Consider the following 21,045-nt stretch of genomic DNA (forward strand, 5'->3'; position numbering starts at 1 on the left):
CATACAATGAACATACAGATTAATGTAGGTGTTGAACAGCAAACATGTAGTATCGTAACTCCCTCCCAGAGGGTGTTAGGAGGAACCTCATGTGGTGTAGTAGTTCCCTCACAGATATGTGTGTGTGTGGTGCAAAATAAGGGATGTTTATATTCAAATTAATTGCTATCTTACAAGAATTCCAGCAATGCAAGTTATATTCTCATAAGTCAGGTCAGTGAAATTTTATAAGCGTAAATCTCCCCTCCATTTGTTGTGAACTAGGAAGAGAGAGAAAGGTTCATTGGGAGGTAAAAGTGACCGTGCCACCCCCCATCCCCTCACTGTTTGTCTAAAGTACTCATGACACAAAAATGTTTGTTTTTCATTAATTAATACAGATATGTTACTGTAATAATCTGTGCTTATTAATACATGTACCCTACATATAAAATACTGTAAGTACATGTATATACCTCATAGGTAAAAAATGGCATTCAAGACATTGTAGCCAGGTTAGAATCATCACTGTAACCACTAGGTTACTGGGCCAAGCTCTGAGGTGTTATGGTTTTATTAACTCATACTTTTGGGTAGACATATGTAACCTTCATTTATTTTTACCCAGTTACATGCACACACCATCCAACATACATAGTGAAAAAAGTATACTGTACAGTATTACACTGCAATTACAGACATCCTTCATGTTGGATTGGCTAGATGGCTATGAAAGAAAATCTGTAAGTTTGATCTATGTATCAACCTAGCTGGTGCTCAGATGCCATTCATCCTAGAAACAGTAATTTGTTTTCTATATTTCGATACATTTTGTTGCCTTGTTCCTGATTATTTGTAAGAGGATTTTCCCATTATTATTTATTTTGTGTGTGCTTCGTGTGTGTGTGTGTGTGTGTGTATGTGTGTTTTTTTTTGGTGTGAGTGTCTACACACACACACACACAAACCTCACTCATATAACACCATCTGTGAAGGAATTACTACACCACATGTCCCTCATAACACCATCTGTGAGGGAATTACTACACCACGTCAAGTCCCTCATCACACCATCTGTGAGGGAATTACTACACCACGTGAGGTCCCTCATAACACCATCTTACTGTCCCTCATAACACCATCTGTGAGGAATTACTACACCACGTGAGGTCCCTCATAACACCATCTGTGAGGGAATTACTACACGTGAGGTCCCTCATAACACCATCTGTGAGGGAATTACTACACCACGTGAGGCCCCTCATAACACCATCTGTGAGGGAATTACTACACCACGTGAGGTCCCTCATAACACCATCTGTGAGGGAATTACTACACCACGTGAGGTCCTCATAACACCATCTGTGAGGGAATTACTACACCACGTGAGGTCCCTCATAACACCATCTGTGAGGGAATTACTACACACGTAGGTCCCTCATAACACCATCTGTGAGGGAATTACTACACCACGTGAGGTCCCTCATAACACCATCTGTGAATTACTACACCACGTGAGGCCCCTCATAACACCATCTGTGAGGGAATTACTACACCACGTGCCCCCTCATAACACCATCTGTGAGGGAATTACTACACCATGCCAGGTCCCTCATAACACCATCTGAGGGAACTACTACACCACATGAGTTCCTCCTAACACCATCTGGGAGGGAGTTACTACACTACGAGTTTGCTGTTCAACACCTACATTAATCTGTATGTTCACTGTATGTTCCTTTACCTTTCCCCAATGAAGGCTTTTGTTAAACCACCAATGTATGTCATTTATGTCCAATGTATATTTTCAGCCTTCGGGCTGCAGAACTTTTTCAATAAACCGTTAATTATTATTATTATTATTATTACACATACAATACAGGTACAAGAAATAACTTTCCTAAGGACAAACACATAAAGGGAATATACATTTCTTTGCACACAAGTAAAAATGTACCCCCACCCCCCCCTCTGGTCAGCAAATGATATTCGCGGATTTGGTTGTTCACGGCCATTTTGAAACCCAAACCCCAGTAAATTTTAAGGGCATGCTGTACTTTTGTTTTTGCCACATTCACTCTCAAGCCCTTTGACTCAACAGTAAAGCCCCATAGTTCGTACCCCTCAAAGTTGAAATCACTCGTAATTCACAACGGCTTTTACAACAGTACTGTAAAAGCCATTTTGAAATATTACGATATATATACAGCTGCTCCCCGACTTACGATGGGGTTAGGGACCGACATCCAGGCCGTAAGTCGGAAATGCTTAAATAATACATAGAAAATCTAAAATGGGTGTCTTTTTTTCTTCTCAGCACCACAAAACACTTACTTTTAAGCTTGCCAGCCATTTTAAAGTGAATTACAGATGAAAATTTTGTCTGTGTACTGACTTTGGGACTCCAAAATACTTAATTTGACCAAATTTTGGTACGACTGAGGCAGATCGTAAATGCAGGTGGACGTAAGTCGAGTAGGTCGTCAGTCGGGGAGGAGCTGTATTGTATTACAATTATTTTCGTAATATTTGGTAAAATTTTGGATTATGAGAGACATTTACAAATATATATGACACACATGTCACCAGGCAGCCATGGGATACAACCACCCACCTCAGTGTAAATAAGCACTACAGTATGTACATCATATGTCGGTGAGTTCAAGTTGCTCAGTCATGGATTGTACACCTACGGTCTACCATCGCAACCTTTTTCCACTTGTTTCTCCATCAATGCTCCCAGTGGTTGAGCCACTAAGTTTGATAATCCTAATCTGGCACTGTTTTTAGAAACCTTTAAATTTTGATTGGGGCAGACAACAGATATTACTGTCGTTTTGTTTTTTCCTCGGGAAAACGTGTCCCTCATATTTCATAAAATCTCATAGTTCGTAAGGAGTAGAGACCCTATTATTTCTAATTATGGGGTTTTGCTGTATTCATTCTTAAATTTCTCCACTGCCTATGATCTGTTATCAGCACTAAGTCAACAGCATATAACAACTCCTAGGGTAGATCAGTCCTAAAATATTGCCTTCAGCACCTAACTTTATTACTAATCACGAAAAGTAGTGTGCAATAGTGAATACAAACCTAACTTAAGATCTTTTGGTTCTGTTAGGTCTGACTGGTTCGTGTAAACTGACAAAAATCGTGTGTACTGTATTTTGTACACAGGCTATGGCATCACCCAACTGTCTAGTGAAAAGTAATCGAAAGCCAGATGTAGAATGGTCACAACTCAAAAAATAAGTAATGATAAAAACAATAAAAACAAACCTATTTTCTTTGTTTGCTGAGGCTTGATCATTGCTTACTTTCGAATGACCAAGTCTGCTTGCTGCGCCCACTAATCTGAGCGTCACATTGCGGAGTTTTAGCATGGAGATGTCCGCCACCGTGCTGGCCTTTATGTCACTCTCTTGCAGACATCTGAGATAGAAAGAGAACAACAACAAAAACAAGTCATTACAGAGATAATAGAGTTTATAAGGCATTAAATGGTGTGTGTGTGTGTGTGTGTGTGTGTGTGTGCTGCTAATAATAATAATAATAATAATAATAATTAACAGTTTACTGAAAGAGCATAGCAACCAGAAGGCTGAAAATATACAGTTACATAATTGGGGAATGGGTTTCGATTTACAAATAATATACAAGTAACATAAGTGATACAAATATGATATATAATAACTAGATGGGGAAAAGCTCAAACTACAGGGCATTTCAACATAGTGACAGTGCAAGAAGTAGTATTTACTGGGAGTGAATACACTGGTTTATTACAAGTTATTGATAATTTTTACAATAGTTGGGACTGGGCTGTTGTTATAGCGATCAGTTCGTGCACGTATGGGCTGGATGCGGTTGTGGTGTCGAACAGCAAATCTCGGGCTAGGGATCTCAGGTGGTAGTAGGAGCCGGTGTCGAGGATGGTGCAGAAGCTTCTTACCAAATTTGCAGATGAGGTCGTGGCGATGGTCAGTGAGAATCGAAAGGGTCAGTGTGTTGAGCGCTTCTTGATATGGAGTAGGAAGGGGAGAGAATAATCTTGCATGCCCTCTTTTGCACTTTTTCTAAGTGTTTACGTTGTGTGGCATTTAGGGAGGAAGACCAGGTAGGGGAGGCATAGGTGAGCTTGGGAAGTATGAATGTTGAGTAAACACTGAGGAGCTCGGGTGCAGGAACTCCGAGGGACTTGAGTCGGCGGAGGAGGTGGAGACGGAAACTGGAGGATTTGACAACTTCACTGACGTGTGGTTTCCAATTTAGTTTGTTGTCTATGGTGACGCCGAGGAGCTTAGTGGAATCTATAACCTGGAGTGTGTTGGGACCTAAAGTAATGGAAGGGGGTGGGACAATGTCGGAGGAGAGGTTGATGTGCATAACGACAGTAAATAAAAATAAATTCTATCCTACAGGATGAAGTATTCCAGCGCCATAGGTGGAGCTGCCTAGCTAGGGAGTCTGGGATGAGCAGTAGTCCACTAAGCAAATAAAGTGTGTTACTAATAATATTACTAATAATAAAATACTGAAAACAAGCCAAATTATCACAAACTTACGACAAATTTGCCGAAGACGTAAATAATGGCTTACATTGGCTTAACGGCAGAGGGAAGCTCACAACATTTCACTGTACCACCTTCCCCACCATACATAACCCACACCAGATACATGTCTTACATTATTTAACGACTGTGTTACCTTTAAGAAACATTTGTTAATTATCTAAATGATAAAATGACCCTAGAAAGATTAAAGAAATGTTAACAGAAAGTTCAGCCGCCAGTCAGCGATCTGCAATGAGTCGATGACGCCAAAACATAGCGATGGTGCTACACCCTGGTGGCAGATCGCGGCAACACAAAACATCACATCCAAAAATACGAGTTTCACAACCTGTCGGTAATTCTCTTGACCAAAATATAAACAAGCCACACAGCTGCTCTGATGAGAGGTAGAGTTGGGTTAGTTTAATGTTACTATATATGATTTCCTACTTGATTCCAGTATATATTATATTTTCATGCACAAAATCAGATATTTTCCCCTACAAAACCACTTTAAAATCATTTTCAATAATTGTACAACGAATCACACTAAAAAAAAAAAAAATCCACAAAATATCCTTGTAAAGTAGGGGTGCATATTATGCGGTGGTGAGTCTTATATGCCGGCAAATACGGCAGTATGGTAGACTGCTTGAAGATTTCTGTCTCATGAGTTTGCAAGTTTGTCAGATGCTTTGCAACTATTTTGACACTTATGGCAAAAGATTACAGTACATCCACTTTCCAGAATTAGGCAGCATACAAAACCTTGAAGATGAATTTCACGCCATTTCAGGGATGTCTGGTGTATTTGGCTGCATTGATGGGTCTCATATCCCTATTGAAGCCCTGGAGGGAACAGAGCTGAACTAAATCGATGTAGAAAGGGGTGTAACTGATACATGGTTTGATTCATGTTGGTGATGTTGGAGGGTGTGTGTTGGTGGTGTTGGAGGGTGTGTGATGGTGGTGTTGGAGGGTGTGTGTGATGGTGGTGTTGGAGGGTGTGTGTTGGTGGTGTTGGAGGGTGTGTGTGTGGTGTTGGTGTGTGTGATGGTGGTGTTGGAGGTGTGTGTTGGTGGTGTTGGAGGGTATGTGTTGGTGGTGTTGGAGGGTGTGTGTTGGTGGTGTTGGAGGGTGTGTGATGGTGGTGTTGGAGGGTGTGTGTGATGGTGGTGTTGGAGGGTGTGTGTTGGTGGTGTTGGAGGGTGTGTGTTGGTGGTGTTGGAGGGTGTGTGTTGGTGGTGTTGGAGGGTGATGTATGCCATGTTTTGAGTTGTGCACTTCATTCTGACTGATAGTAATCATAACAAACAACAAGATAATTCATTATTGATAGATTCCATTAGTTTTATTTATTTAGTTTTAGTATTTTAGGGACTTAGGTCAGACTGGGTGTCATTCTCCTATCTCAGATATAATAGACATTAACCATTTACCCTAACTCACACAAGAAAAACTCATACAGAAATTGTTTTTGTCTTGTGTTACCAAACTACAGTATAATTTATAAAACAAAAAAATTGGGGATTGTGACAATTTATCTCGACTAAAAATACCAAAAGTGCATATATACCGAAAAAAGTTCAGTAATGGAAAAAATTTTGGGATTAGTATTATACAGGGGGTCCCCAGGTTATGAACGGATTCCATTCCTGAGGCCGTTCGTCAGTCAGAACACATGCTATGTGCATACCGTACTAACTGAACAATGTTTAAAATCCCATTATATACAACTAAAATCACTTAATTTAAGACAAAAGAAGAAACAGAATGACCAAATACAGTATATGAAAGCAAAAAATAAGTCATCAGGTAAACAAAATACAATGAATTTCAAGTTTAACCCCATTCATAAGTCGGGGACTCCCTGCCCTGTATACCGAAAACTTCCTTTTACCGAACTGGCTGCTCACCAATTATTTTCATATTGAAAGGTAATACTGTACATATTCAATAAATTGTGGGATGGAATATTTTAAACAGCATGTAACAAATTCTAACTCCCAAAGAGCAATAATTATGTACAATAACAAGAGAAATTGCTAGGACAATGGAGGGGGGTTGGCATGGGTAGCTGTTCTACATTAATTTCTGAATTGGGCTCCTCCTCCCTTGACAAATTCTAGTTAAAACATTGGTATCTATTTGTACAAAGATAGTCTGTACAGTAGAGCACTTGCATACTTAGCTCAGAATGACATACAGAATATTCACATCACGACCAATATATATAATGCCCCCCAACAGCTGGCTGCATCTCACCTGCTGAGAGGTTCCCAAGTGTTCATGACTCGCAGGTCCCAGTTGTTCCGTAGCTCCTCCCAGTTGGTCTTGTCCGTCGCAGGGTCAATGTCCATCTGTTGCAATGTTTCTACCATGTGGCTGTGAGAGCTTATCTGACAAAATAGGGATCATTCTATTATATTTTCACTCTTCACCATCTTAAGTAAATAACAACTCTCTTACACCAATGTCTCCAATCACTTGTCTTCCACAAGCATCCCTCTTTTTGAGATTTCCTTTTCCCTAAATCTATCCCATAAAATAAGAGAAGAAGAAAAGTCAAGAAAAAATACACTATGAACTAAATGACAGAATTTTCTCAGGGATACAAGTTCTTTAATATCATTATGAATCTGCAGGTTATTCCTTTATGTACATTTTCCTACATCCCTTCCTTCCTCCATAATATATTTGCAGTTAATCAGACTAGTCATTCTCATTAATACAAATTCTTCACACAGGTTCATTTTGCACACTAAGTTACTTTATAAATGTGACTTATAAATCCTCCAACTTCCAATCCTTTTAACTAATCTATACCAACTATGCATACTAATGTACTGTACATTCCTCAGTTAAGTTTGTTTAAAAAATAAAAAAGTAAACATTAACTTTACACATATTGTAAGGTCACGACCCCCAAGACAAGAAAGGTTAACTTAGCCCAAGACACTAATGAGGTTGGTTTCCAGCTCAACACACTGTACCCAACACTTTTTTCTTTGTTACTAATTGTACGCAATGAGTAATAAACTCAGCAAAGACACACAGTCAAGTATATTTTACCTAAACAACATTACCACCCTTGCCTGGTCATGACTCATGAGTTGGAGGTCAAACACACAACCAACTGAGTCATGCTGCCACTTTAAATTTCTTCTCCAGTACTAATTAGGTCTACAGGATGCTTCCCATTCTTCTCTCTGCCACTCATAACTCTGCTTTTAACTTTAACCCCCCCCCCCAGGCCAGCCATTTTCAAAACATGTTTCCAAAATCCACAGTAAATAAGAAATTATACTAATAAGTCTTCATCACTCAAGCTATCTTTTAACATATTGTATTTAGGTACAGGTATAAAATCTTTGCTCTGACTAGTGCCTACAATTCTCCTCCCATGAAATACTTTGCATGAAAACCTGATCATTCCATGTGGCTACTGACACTGCCCTGTTAAGAAACATTACTTAGAGAGAGCTACTCTAACAATTCTAATTTTGTCACCCAAATCTCACTGTACAGCAAATTGATCCAAACCTAATCAAAGGTAAAGTTTGAACTGGGGAAAGAATCCTCAGGATGATGCTTCTATAGTACCATAAGGATAAAGGCATCAAAGTTACCATAAACACAAATACAATGCTGTACTGTACATTGGCAATAGCTTTTACTATGATGGTACTTACATCTGAGGTTAGTTCCATCAGCATCTGCTCGGCGGTCACTGTAGCAAAATGGAGGGAATTATTTAATCTTTCTCTGAACTCCACGAACTCAGGAATTCTAGTCAGTGATCCATATTTATACGAAGATATTAGTGGATCTGAGGTCTGAAAGTAGAAGATAAAAAAAATATATTCAGATAAGTAGAGAAGAAATAAACAGTGCCAATCTTCATGCTATTATTTTGAGTTAAGAAAGAATGCTCTCTCTCTCTCCCTCTCCTATGTTATGGCATGGTGGTGTCGTCGTCAGTCTAGTGAGCATCTGAAAAATATCTTTATCTGATATATAACTTTTGAATCAATAGTCACTTTGTAATGCATCCAATTTAAGTCTTTCTGTGAAAAGTCAACATCACAGCTGAAGGTTAGATATGAAATAGAGCAACATGCAAACAAAGAACTGCAGTACTGGTCTTTTTGTACACATATGATGGAGTTACCTTATGGCAGTACTTAAATTTAACCCCCTATTTTTTTTTCATTATTAAAAATGGCCCAGTCACAACCTCCAAACCCACAATCCTCATGTCATCCCGGCACCAGCAGTTTTTCAGTGTATCACTAGATATACTATGGGTAGTGCAAAGGGTCAAGAGTCAGTCAAAATGATAATAAATCCAAGATACAGGTCACATCATAGGGCAAATTAAGCAGCATCACAGTGTATTTTGTGACACAGACTCCCATCATGTCCCCACATGTAAAATTACACACTGGTAGTCTTTTCTGGTGAATTGTTCATCACTGTATGGCAGATTCTGACATTCATTTTTTAACAATAAAGGCAACCCCCGCGATACAGATTCCTGGGTTACAGAAAATCGCCCTAATGGAATTTTGAAATTATAACCAAAAATTTCGCGATGTGGAAATTTTAAAAAAAATCGCCCTTAAAGAATTTTGGTATTTTTTTTAATTTTCATACATAAAATTTGTGATATAGAACAAAGAAATTCACCAAAATTTTAAAATTAATTTGTGTGGATTCAAGTATACAACAGTAAGTCCTCGCTTAACGTCGTCCCGCTCCGCTTAACGTTGTTTCGGTACTACGTCGCTAACTTTAGAGACCAAATTTTTTTTTAATGTCATGGTGATTCAGTACAACGTCAATTTGCGTCGTCACGGACTACTTTTTTACGGTGCTGCCCTCACTCATGTAACGTCACAGCGTCCCCAAGCGACGCCAAGCCAGTCTCTGTTACGACTTAACATCATTCATGTGTGCTTAAGTGCTTTTGCTCTAATACTGTACTCAAACCATTCGAAATGGCTTCCAAGCACCCATCAAGTGTTACTGATGCTTGTGTAGTGAAGAGGCAACGTAAGATCATTACCCTTGCTAGGAAAATGGATGTATTAACCCGATTTGAAAAAGGGGAACGTGCTGTGGACATAGCCGCTGTGCTAGGTCTAACCCCCACAACGAAGCGTATTATCCGGACCAACACTGACAAGATTAAGGTTAGTGCTGGAAGTGGTACAACTCTCAGTGTAATAAAACAATTCGTACTAGATGCATTGTGATAGTGAAAGTGGAAAAGATGCTGGCTATGTGGATGGAGGACCAGAATTAATGCAATGCCCCTGTGAGCCTTATCATTATCCAGCATAAGGCCAGATCCTTGTTTGACGACATAAAGGAAACTGAGGGTGAAGGATCGAAAGAAGAAACCTTTATGGCCAGCCGAGGAAGGTTTCAACGATTTAAGCGTCATTATAATTTCCACAGCATAAGATGACTTATGAAGCTGCTAGTTCAGATACGGTTGCTGTCGAGACATTCCCTCCTGAATTCAAGCACATTATCCAGGAAGGAGGCTACTCATAGAAGCAAATCTTCAATGTGGATAAGACTGGTCTCTTTTGGAAGAGGATGCCTGAGAGGACCTATATCTCCAAGGAGGAGAAAAGAGCGCCAGGTTTTAAAGTGGCAAAAGACCACTTGACGCTGCTGCTTGGTGCAAACGCTGCCGGTGACTTCAAGCTGAAGCCGATGCTGATTTCTCGCGCTGGCAACCCATGGGCACTGAAAGGTTACTTTAAGGATCACATTCCAGTGATCTAAAAGGCAAATAAGAAGGCATGGATAACCGGAGCCATATTTAGCCAGTGGTTGAACGTGTACGCCATCCCTGCAATGAAGGAATGCTGTGCCAAGGAGAACCTTGACTTCAAAATTCTTCTTGTCGTTGACGATGCACCAGCTCATCCTCCCAATCTCGACGACTTGCATGACAGTGTAAAAGTTGTATTCCTGCCTCCCAACATGACAGCACTGATGCAGCCTATGGACCAAGGCGTCATCGCCGCATTCAAGGCGTATTATTTACGCCGTACCATGGCCCAGCTGCTCAAGGCTACAGACGGAGAAAATTACCCTCCTCCGCTCCCGCCATACTCCTCCCATGCAGCCCTCCGCTTCACTACCCACCACACACTCACTCTACCACCTCCGCCCATTGGTGAATATCAATACAAACTTAGTACAGGGTGGTTGTATATGCATGCACTATTTTCTATAGAAATGGCAATGATTTACTGTATATGTAATGTATTTTATGGGGCAAAGGAAGGCTCAGATATAGTTTTAGGATAACCTGGCTAGTCTAACACTCATTTGTATGAGCCCAAATACTTTGTTAGCCTTGTTTCAAGCAAATTCACATTGTTGTCTTGGTTTAAGATTCCTACTTATCATTACCCCTGAAATCTTTCTCACAGTTGGATTTCTCTATAACAGCATTGTTCACCTGATATCTGGTTTTCTGTTGACATCTCCTAGACTAAGAACTTTACATTTGTCCACATTAAATTTCATCACCACCACCACCACCAACATTCCCTACCACCACCAACACTCACCATCACCACCAACATTCACCACCACCACCAACACTCTCCTCCACCACCAACACTCTCCATCACCACCAACACTCACCATCACCACCAACATTCACCACCACCACCAACACTCTCCACCACCACCAACACTCTCCACCACCACCAACACTCTCCACCACCATCACTCACCACCACCACAACCATCACTCCACCACCACCCCGCCAACACTCACCGTCACCACCAACACTCACCATCACCACTCACCACCACCACAACCATCACTCACCACCACCGCCGCCAACACTCACCGTCACCACTAACACTCACCGTCACCACCAACACTCTCCACCACCACCACCATCACTCACCACCACCACAACCATCACTCACCACCACCGCCGCCAACACTCACCGTCACCACCAACACTCACCGTCACCACAGTCACCCCTATCACTTATAACCACCGAACGAGTTACGAACGTGAAGAGCTGCGAGAGCGACTCGTTTACAGTATTCTGGTAGTGTGCAGGCTTCCACTCCCTCACCCCAGTTTGAACACGTTCTCAACCTGCAAACACCAGTTGGTGGTGAGTGATGGTGAGTGTTGGTTGTTAATTGGTAATGGTGTTCACAGGATGAGAAAACGTTCAAACTGGGGCAACAGAGTGGCAGAGTGCAGGCTACCAGAATAAATAAAGTTACCCTACACTTTAGTAACACACACTGTACAGAACTTGTTGGAGGGGAGGGGTGATGTGAAATAATATCCACTGCACTGCTAGACGCAAGTCAACAGCTGACTTGTACATATTATGGATTTTCATAATTTTTTTTTAAGTAAAATATAACTTGGGTTACAAATATTCACTTAACAAGTGGAAATTAGTCATATAAAGAGCAAGTGTGTGAAGTAAGTTGAATGTTACCGTGAATTTTGTTTACACAAGAAGGAGAGCGCTGATTGGCTGCGAGCATACATGGGTATGTCGTTCTCATTGGCAGAGAAACTGCAAAGAAACATGACTGCTGTCAGGGAGTCCCAAGTGTTCTGTCTTGTATTATGGATTTTCATAATTTTTATTCTCGTAAAAAATAATTCCAGAAGAGGAACAAATCAGCATTATGCAGGATAGGGCTAAATGAAGTATTTCTGTAAATATTTGTGATAATTTGGATATGAATGGTCTGCCATTTTTTACTTTAACGAACCTAAGTCTGTAATATATTAACGTAGTCCAAAAGGGACAGAGTATTTGTTATAGATGTTGTCCATTATATCAGGGGTTTACTGTACTTGCAGTTCAAAGTAAAAATTTAGTATGTAAATGTTTGTAAATTATGTTAGTAGGAATATACAGTAATCTCCATATAATATGTGGAGTTGGGTTTTTAGAAACACACACATCTCATCTTTGTGCTCAGTATTTCATATAAAAGAAATGAAAGGATAACAGTCTACATTCCCAGGTGTCAATAAACACAAAGAAAATAACCTATAATGCAAATCTACGTATTATTCTTCATGATCACAAATCCCAAATAATTAACATAAGCAACAAATGGGAGTGGAGAGCTGCATAATAGAACAACCTGATGTTTACAGTACTGTACTGAGGCTGGGGTCTGGGGTCATGGGTGGAGGGATACTGGGGGCTGAGGGAGGAGTACAAGTGTGAGGATGGTGGAGGGACTGTCTCTCAATCAACAGCAGTCATTATTCAGCAATTTCCAGTTGATTATAAAGTTACACCCAACTAAAATAAAAACCCCAAGAGATAACTCAATGTACGAGTAAGTGTACAGGGCGTTATGCAATCTAATAAGGATAAACCAAAAGGAATCTTTGAGCTTTGTTACATAAGAAGAACACCATATCAGAAGACCTCTAGAGAGGCAGCTAGTGAAGACTGATAAAGTAACTGCATTACTCTTGTTATTAACCATCCTGCACTGAAGCAAGAAGCGATTAAAAAATGTGAGATCACCTTAAGTTGCAGGTACGATACCCACTGCTACATGTTGGGGGGGGGGGGTGGTGGTGGTGTTAGGTTTAGTTAGGATATGTTAAGTTAGATTCCATTAGATTAGCATTAGGTTGGTCAATCTTCAGGTGAAATAAGTGATTGTCTTATCTTCCTTTTATTAAAAAAATATTGTCTACAGAGACCCATTTTTCCTAACATTTGCCACAGTAATTGTTATCCTAACTAATGTACATGACAACATTAACCCTCTCCCACCGATAGTCACACTTTAGGAATTTTTTCAACTTCGGCTGCCTGAGGAACACCAGAAAAATAAAAAGAACATGATGCTAATGGGTGATGTTGGCTCATATAACTCTACAGATACACCAGATAGAAGTTTGTGAAAGAAGATCACCAAAGCAGTTAGTAAAAGTGACTGGAAATGATGAAAGAGCCTGTACTGCTTTGCTCTTGATTTCAGCCACCCTGTACCATGCATAACAAGACTTGCAAGAATGTGGGGGATGGGGTACTTAGATCTTGTGAAGATAAGGCACCCCAGCTTATTTCACCTGATGATTATACATCTTAATGGTACCAAAGGGTGTGGTTAGGTTAAATTAGGTTAGGTAAATTAGATTAGATTTAACAAGTCAGGCTAAAATTAGGTTAGATTAGCATTAGGCTGAAATAAATAAGGAGAGGATGCTAATCTGTACATGACCCAAATAAACAAATCTGGACTTACATCTTTATAGTTGGCCATGAAGAATTTGAGCGTGGAAGAGAAAATGTCGGCAGCAGTTGCATAATTGGCAGAGTCCAGAGCTTGCAATGCCAGGACGTGACCCAGGGTGTCAAGCTGGATGTGTTTTAAGTCACATTTTTCATATACAGTCTGAGAGGCATCTGTGGCACCTGCAGGAGGAACAGTGTCATAATGTAATTCAGGTTACTAATGGTGTCATAATGTACTGTAATACAGGTTACTAATGGTGTCATAATGTAATTCAGGTTACTAATAGTGTCATAATGTAATTCAGGTTACTAATGGTGTAATAATGTAATTCAGGTTACTAATGGTGTCATAATGTAATTCAGGTTACTAATGGTGTCATAATGTAATTCAGGTTACTAATGGTGTCATAATGTAATACAGGTTACTAATGGTGTCATAATGTAATACAGGTTACTAATGGTGTCATAATGTAATTCAGGTTACTAATGGTGTCATAATGTAATTCAGGTTACTAATGGTGTCATAATGTAATTCAGGTTACTAATGGTGTCATAATGTAATTCAGGTTACTAATGTTGTCGTAATGTAATTCAGGTTACTAATGGTGTAATAATGTAATTCAGGTTACTAATGGTGTCATAATGTAATTCAGGTTACTAATGGTGTCATAATGTAATACAGGTTACTAATGTTGTCATAATGTAATTCAGGTTACTAATGGTGTCATAATGTAATTCAGGTTACTAATGGTGTCATAATGTAATACAGGTTACTAATGGTGTCATAATGTAATTCAGGTTACTAATGGTATCATAATGTAATTCTAATGGTTCATAATGTAATTCAGGTTACTAATGGTGTCATGCAAATTTAGGTTACTAATGTTGTCGTAATGTAATTCAGGTTACTAATGGTGTAATAATGTAATTCAGGTTACTAATGTCACCAATGTGTTCATAATGGTACATAATGTAATTCAGGTTACTAATGGTGTCATAATGTAATTCAGGTTACTAATGGTGTCATAATGTAATTCAGGTTACTAATGGTGTCATAATGTAATACAGGTTACTAATGGTGTCATAATGTAATTCAGGTTACTAATGGTGTCATAATGTAATTCAGGTTACTAATGGTGTCATAATGTAATTCAGGTTACTAATGGTGTCATAATGTAATTCAGGTTACTAATGTTGTCGTAATGTAATTCAGGTTACTAATGGTGTAATAATGTAATTCAGGTTACTAATGGTGTCATAATGTAATTCAGGTTACTAATGGTGTCATAATGTAATACAGGTTACTAATGTTGTCATAATGTAATTCAGGTTACTAATGGTGTCATAATGTAATTCAGGTTACTAATGGTATCATAATGTAATTCAGGTTACTAATGGTGTCATAATGTAATTCACGTAAGTAATGCAATTATATTAAGTTCTATATTGCAGAGGTATATACTGCAGTGGGAGCCGTGACTGCAACAAAATCATTAGCAAACACAAAGAGTCATCACCTTAACCTAAAGTACTGTAAACCTTCCTGATCCAACCTTACAAGGTCTGACCTACGACCTTCCTATGACCTTGACTGTGTCTCAGAGACTTAAAATTGATACTCTAACTTTTACTTAAGATATTTGTTTACTTCAAGTTTTATCAAAATGTCTGTAGTAACAAGACAGGGACTGTACAAGGGTTATTGTTACGACAATGTTCTGATCATTTACCAAGAAGAGTAAGTGATCTTGACCTTTTGCACTGATGTTTGAAAGTGGTTACTCACTGCATCTACTGATAATAAACTACTTACTAATTTGAAAGCTCATCAAAATATCTGCACTAACACAAGCATTACACTCTTTACCTTTGAGATATTGACCACTTTGATAAAAACAGCTCCATCTGGAGTTATACACCTTGTCTAGTGATGAAACACTGATAAAAAAATATATCACAACTTTTTATGTTCAACAATATGACACCACAGATGAAGGATTTTGAAATTCCTACTGAGGTAACTAGAGTCATATTGACCATTTCAAAATTCATCAGACTCTTCTGGGAAGATAATTTTCTTGCCATGTGTACATACTGATGTAAAGTTTCATAAAAATATCTATAAAAATATAGGAATTACCATATATATTCATATATAAACTGATCTCATATGCAGCTCAACCCCAAATTTTTTTGTAAAAAAACAAGTCGAGTTTTTCATATATCTCTTGTATAATCTGACCCTAGCTTTTGAGAAATAAAGGTACCGGTATCACCCTATGCATAATTTGTAGCAAGACACCATTTTCACAGCAACGCATCTTGGCCACTACAACTGCCGACAATGTTACCAAGTCCGAAACCGAATTCCTGTCAGTTACCAACTCCGATGAGGAATGAGATAAAACAATATACAGTGGTCCCTCGATTAACGAACCCAATTGGTTCCACAGAGTCGTTCGTTAACTGAAAATTCGTTAACTGAATCCATTATTTCAATGGGATATTGGGTAATTGTTTCCAACTCACAGAAAAAGTACATACAAAGTAAAGCCAAAATATGCATAAAGTCAGAAACACTCCTAAAAATCCCCGAAATCGCCCTTAAATCACTATACAGTATATATATATATACATACATATACAGTGGTCCCTCGGTTAACGAACACAATTCGTTCCAGAAGGTCGTTCGTTAATTGAAAATTTCGTTAACCAAAACCATTGTTTCAATGGGATTTTGGGTAATTGGTTCCAGCTCACCGAAAATTACATACAAACTAAAAATAAATGCAGTAAAGTACACTTACTTTGAGGTGTGTATGTAGAAGGCTCCTGGTTGATGATGATGATGGGAATTAGAATGGGGGTGGAGGAGAAGGGAGAAGAGAAGGCATTGGGGTGGAAGAGAAGTCACCCCATGGCACCATTTCACCCATAAAATTTTAGTTCACTTGGTGTAATTTAAGATTATTTTCTTTGAATCAACACTGCATTGCATTATATATTGTCAATATGTAAAATAAACTTCAGAATGACTAATAATTGTACTGTAAAAACATAAAAATAGTTTATGTTCAAGAGAGTCTCAAGCAAGATGCTTCCTCCACTGAGCAGGGACACACAATGACGCCATTTTGGGTGTGTTCAGTGGCTGTTTGGTGCGCTAGAAACTAGTTCCCTGTACTTGAATTATGTTAAATAATTGTTAAAATGACTAAAAACTTCAATATAAGACTTGGAAAATTATTGAATAGTACAACCTTCTTGATATTTATTCAAATGGTAACGAATTTAAGCCCTAGAACCGATTACTGTATTGGCGGACTAATACTACAGCTGGTGAGCAGGCGAAAACATGTTGGGAAAAATTCGTAAGGAATTCGTTAACCAAAATTTTTTCGTTAACCGAAGTGAAGAATCTTGTGGAAGGTAATTCGTTAACCGAAATTTCATTAACAAAGGCGTTTGTTAACCGAGGGATCACTGTACACTAGAACTCTTAAATCACTTCTGTAATGTGATACAGGTGATTAATTTTTATCTCTTGTGCAAAATATATGACGTTTATATTCAAATTATTCACTGTCTTGCAAAGATTCCAGCAATGCAAATTATATTCTCCAAACTTTAGTCTGATATCATATAAAACAAAAACTTTAAGCCTAAAACAACCAAACCCTGGCTGGGAGGGGAGGGGGGGAGGAAGGGTAGGTGACAGTGACACATTTTACAGTTGGCACCAAAAGTCTAGTGAAGTATTTGTTTATTTATGTCCTTTAGATTGAGTTTTTGTTTTTTGTTTACAAAATGTCACAGAAGTGACCGGGAGGAATATAATTTACATTGCTGGAATTCTTATAAGATAGTGATTAATTTGAATATACACATGCTATAGTTTGCACAAGACAAAAATCTTAGTAATCATTTTGTACATTATTTTGAAAAAATGTATAGCACAATTTTGCCCTTAGGACAGTGTATGCATGTAAATGAGTAAAAATAAATTAATAAAGTAACATATATTGAGCCAAAAATATTAGTTGAAAAACTTTATATAAACAGAGCTTGGATAGCTAAATTTTAGAATGACAAATAATTTTAACATAAAAATGCAAAAATATTCAAGAACACAACTTTCTTGATATTTACGCCACTGGAAACAAATGTTAACATAGAACCGATTACTGTATTGGCGGACTAGCTGATCAACTGATCGGCTCATGCACACATCGAAGTGTGTTTCTCCTAAGGCTTTCGTTAATCGAAGTTTTGTTCGTTCATGGAACTGAAAGTCCTTATGGGAGCTAATTCGTTAACCAAAATTTCGTTAATCGAGGGACCACTGTACAGTATACCAATAAATGTAAATGTAAGGAAAAAAAATTTAATAAAAAAAAAATATTGTATTGCCATTTGGTTGCTGGATGACAAAATTTATCAATTATTTCACTACACATGGAGGCAGCTCAAATAAGCTGAGATCCATCACCCCCCTCTCCCCCACTCAGAGTGAGATCCATCACCCCCCTCTCCCTCGCTCAGAGTGAGATCCATCACCCCCCTCTCCCCCACTCAGAGTGAGATCCATCACCCCCTCCCCACTCAGTGAGATCCATCCCCCTCTCCCCACTCAGAGTGAGATCCATCACCCCCTCTCCCCACCAGAGTGAGATCCATCACCCCTCCCCCACTCAGAGTGAGATCCATCACCCCTCCCTCCCTCAGAGTGAGATCCATCACTCTCCCCACTCAGAGGAGATCCATCACCCTCTCCCTCACCAGAGTGAGATCCATCACCCTCTCCCCACTCAGAGTGAGATCCATCACCCCCTCTCCCCACTCAGAGTGAGATCCATCACCCCCTCTCCCCCACCAGAGTGAGATCCATCACCCTCTCCCACTCAGAGTGAGATCCATCACCCCTCTCCCCCACCAGAATCCATCACCCCTCTCCCCCACTCAGAGTAGATCCATCACCCTCTCCCCACTCAGAGTGAGATCCATCACCCCCTCTCCCCCACTCAGAGGGAGATCCATCACCCCCTCCCCCACTCAGGAGTGAGATCCATCCCCCCTCTCTCCCCACTCAAGTGAGATCCATCACCCCTCCCCCATCCACCCCCCTCCCCCAGGGAATCCACACCCCCTCCTCCAGAGTGAGATCCATCACCCTCCCCACTCAGAGGAGATCCATCACCCCCCCTCCCCCACTTCCAGAGGAGATCCATCACCCCTCTCCCCCACTCAGAGTGAGATCCATCACCCCCTCTCTCACTCCAGAGTGAGATCCATCACCCCCTCTCCCCCACTCAGAGTGAGATCCATCACCCCCCTCCCCACTCAAAGTGAGATCCATCACCCCCTCCCTCGCTCAGAGTGATCCATCACCCCTCTCCCCCACTCAGAGTGAGATCCATCACCCCCTCTCCCACTCAGAGTGAGATCCATCACCCTTCCCCACCTCAGAGGAGATCCATCACCCCTCTCCCACCAGGTGAGATCCATCACCCTCTCCCACTCAGAGTGAGATCCATCACCCCCCCTCCCCAGGAATCCATCACCCTCCCCCTGGATCCTCCCTCCCCCACTCAGAGTGAGATCCATCACCCCCTCTCCCTCACTCCAGAGGAGATCCATCACCCCTCCCCCACCTCAGGAGGAGATCCACCCCCCTCTCCCTCACTCAGAGTGAGATCCATCACCCCCTCTCCCCACCTGTGAGATCCATCACCCCCTCCCCACTCAGAGGAGATCCATCACCCTCTCCCTCACTCAGAGTGAGATCCATCACCCTCCCCACTCAGGTGAGATCCATCACCCCTCCCTCACCAGAGTGAGATCCATCACCCTCCCCCACTCCAGAGTGAGATCCATCACCCTCCCCTCCCAGATCCCCCCTCCCCACCCAGTGAGATCCATCACCCCTCTCCCCACTCAGAGTGAGATCCATCACCCCCTCTCCCCACTCAGAGTGAGATCCATCACCCCTCTCTCCTCACCAGAGTGAGATCCATCACCCCCTCTCCCCCACCAGGGAGATCCATCACCCCCTCTCCCCCACTCAGAGTGAGATCCATCACCCCTCTCCCACCATCAGGGAATCATCACCTCCCACCCAGAGTGAGATCCATCACCCCCTCCTCACCCAGAGAATCCATCACCCCCTCTCCCCACCAGTGAGATCCATCACCCTCCCCCACCGTGAGATCCATCCCCCTCTCCCACTCGGTGAGATCCATCACCCCCTCCCCACTCAGGTGAGATCCATCACCCCCTCTCCCTCACTCAGAGGAGATCCATCACCCCCTCTCCCTCACCAGAGTGAGATCCATCACCCCCCCACTCAGAGTGAGATCCATCACCCCCCTCTCCCCACCTCAGTGAGATCCATCACCCCCCTCTCCCCCCACTCCAGAGTGAGATCCATCACCCCTCTCTCACTCAGAGGTGAGATCCATCACCCCCTCTCCTCCACTCAGAGTGAGATCCATCACCCCTCCCCCCCTCAGAGTGAGATCCATCACCCCCTCCTCCCTCAGAGTGAGATCCATCACCCTCTCCCCACTCAGTGAGATCCATCATCACCCTCCCCCACTCCAGAGTGAGATCCATCACCCCCCCTCTCCCCCCACTCAGGAGTGAGATCCATCACCCCCCTCTCCCTCACCTCAGAGTGAGATCCATCACCCCCTCTCCCCCCTCAGGAGGAGATCCATCACCCCCTCTCTCTCCCCACTCAGAGTGAGATCCATCACCCCCCTCCCCTCACTCAGAGTGAGATCCATCACCCCTCCCTCCCTCAGAGTGAGATCCATCACCCCTCTCCCCACCAGAGTGAGATCCATCACCCTCTCCTCAGAGTGAGATCCATCACCCTCCCCACCAGAGTGAGATCCATCACCCCTCCTCACCAGAGTGAGATCCATCACTCCCCACTCAGAGTGAGATCCATCACCCCCTCACTCAGAGTGAGATCCATCACCCCCTCTCTCCCCACCTCAGAGTGAGATCCATCACCCCTCTCCCCCTCGGGAGGATCCATCACCCCCTCTCCTCACTCAGGGTGAGATCCATCACCCCCCTCTCCCCCACTCAGAGGAGATCCATCACCCCCCTCCTCCCCCTCAGAGTGAGATCCACCCCCTCCTCAGAGTGAGATCCATCACCCCTCTCCCCCCACTCAGGTGAGATCTCACCCCTCTCCCTCCTCAGAGTGAGATCCATCACCCCC

General features: G+C 41.4%; 1 protein-coding gene across 2 annotated transcripts in view; it reads right to left on the reverse strand.

Annotated features, from left to right (window-relative positions):
- Nucleotides 1–21,045, reverse strand: part of LOC121875284 (N-alpha-acetyltransferase 25, NatB auxiliary subunit-like) — a 59,600-nt gene that overhangs the window by 9,819 nt on the left and 28,736 nt on the right. For both annotated transcript variants that reach the window (XM_042379746.1, XM_042379747.1), the window contains exons 10-13: nucleotides 13,825–13,994; nucleotides 8,225–8,368; nucleotides 6,798–6,931; nucleotides 3,259–3,411 (exon numbers count right to left, since the gene is read on the reverse strand). In XM_042379746.1, coding sequence (XP_042235680.1) covers nucleotides 3,259–3,411; nucleotides 6,798–6,931; nucleotides 8,225–8,368; nucleotides 13,825–13,994 — 601 coding nt within the window. The remainder of the gene's footprint in view (nucleotides 1–3,258; nucleotides 3,412–6,797; nucleotides 6,932–8,224; nucleotides 8,369–13,824; nucleotides 13,995–21,045) is intronic.

Source organism: Homarus americanus, unplaced genomic scaffold (genome assembly GCF_018991925.1).
Source record: "Homarus americanus isolate GMGI-L3 unplaced genomic scaffold, GMGI_Hamer_2.0 scaffold56241, whole genome shotgun sequence".
NCBI lineage: Eukaryota > Metazoa > Arthropoda > Malacostraca > Decapoda > Nephropidae > Homarus > Homarus americanus.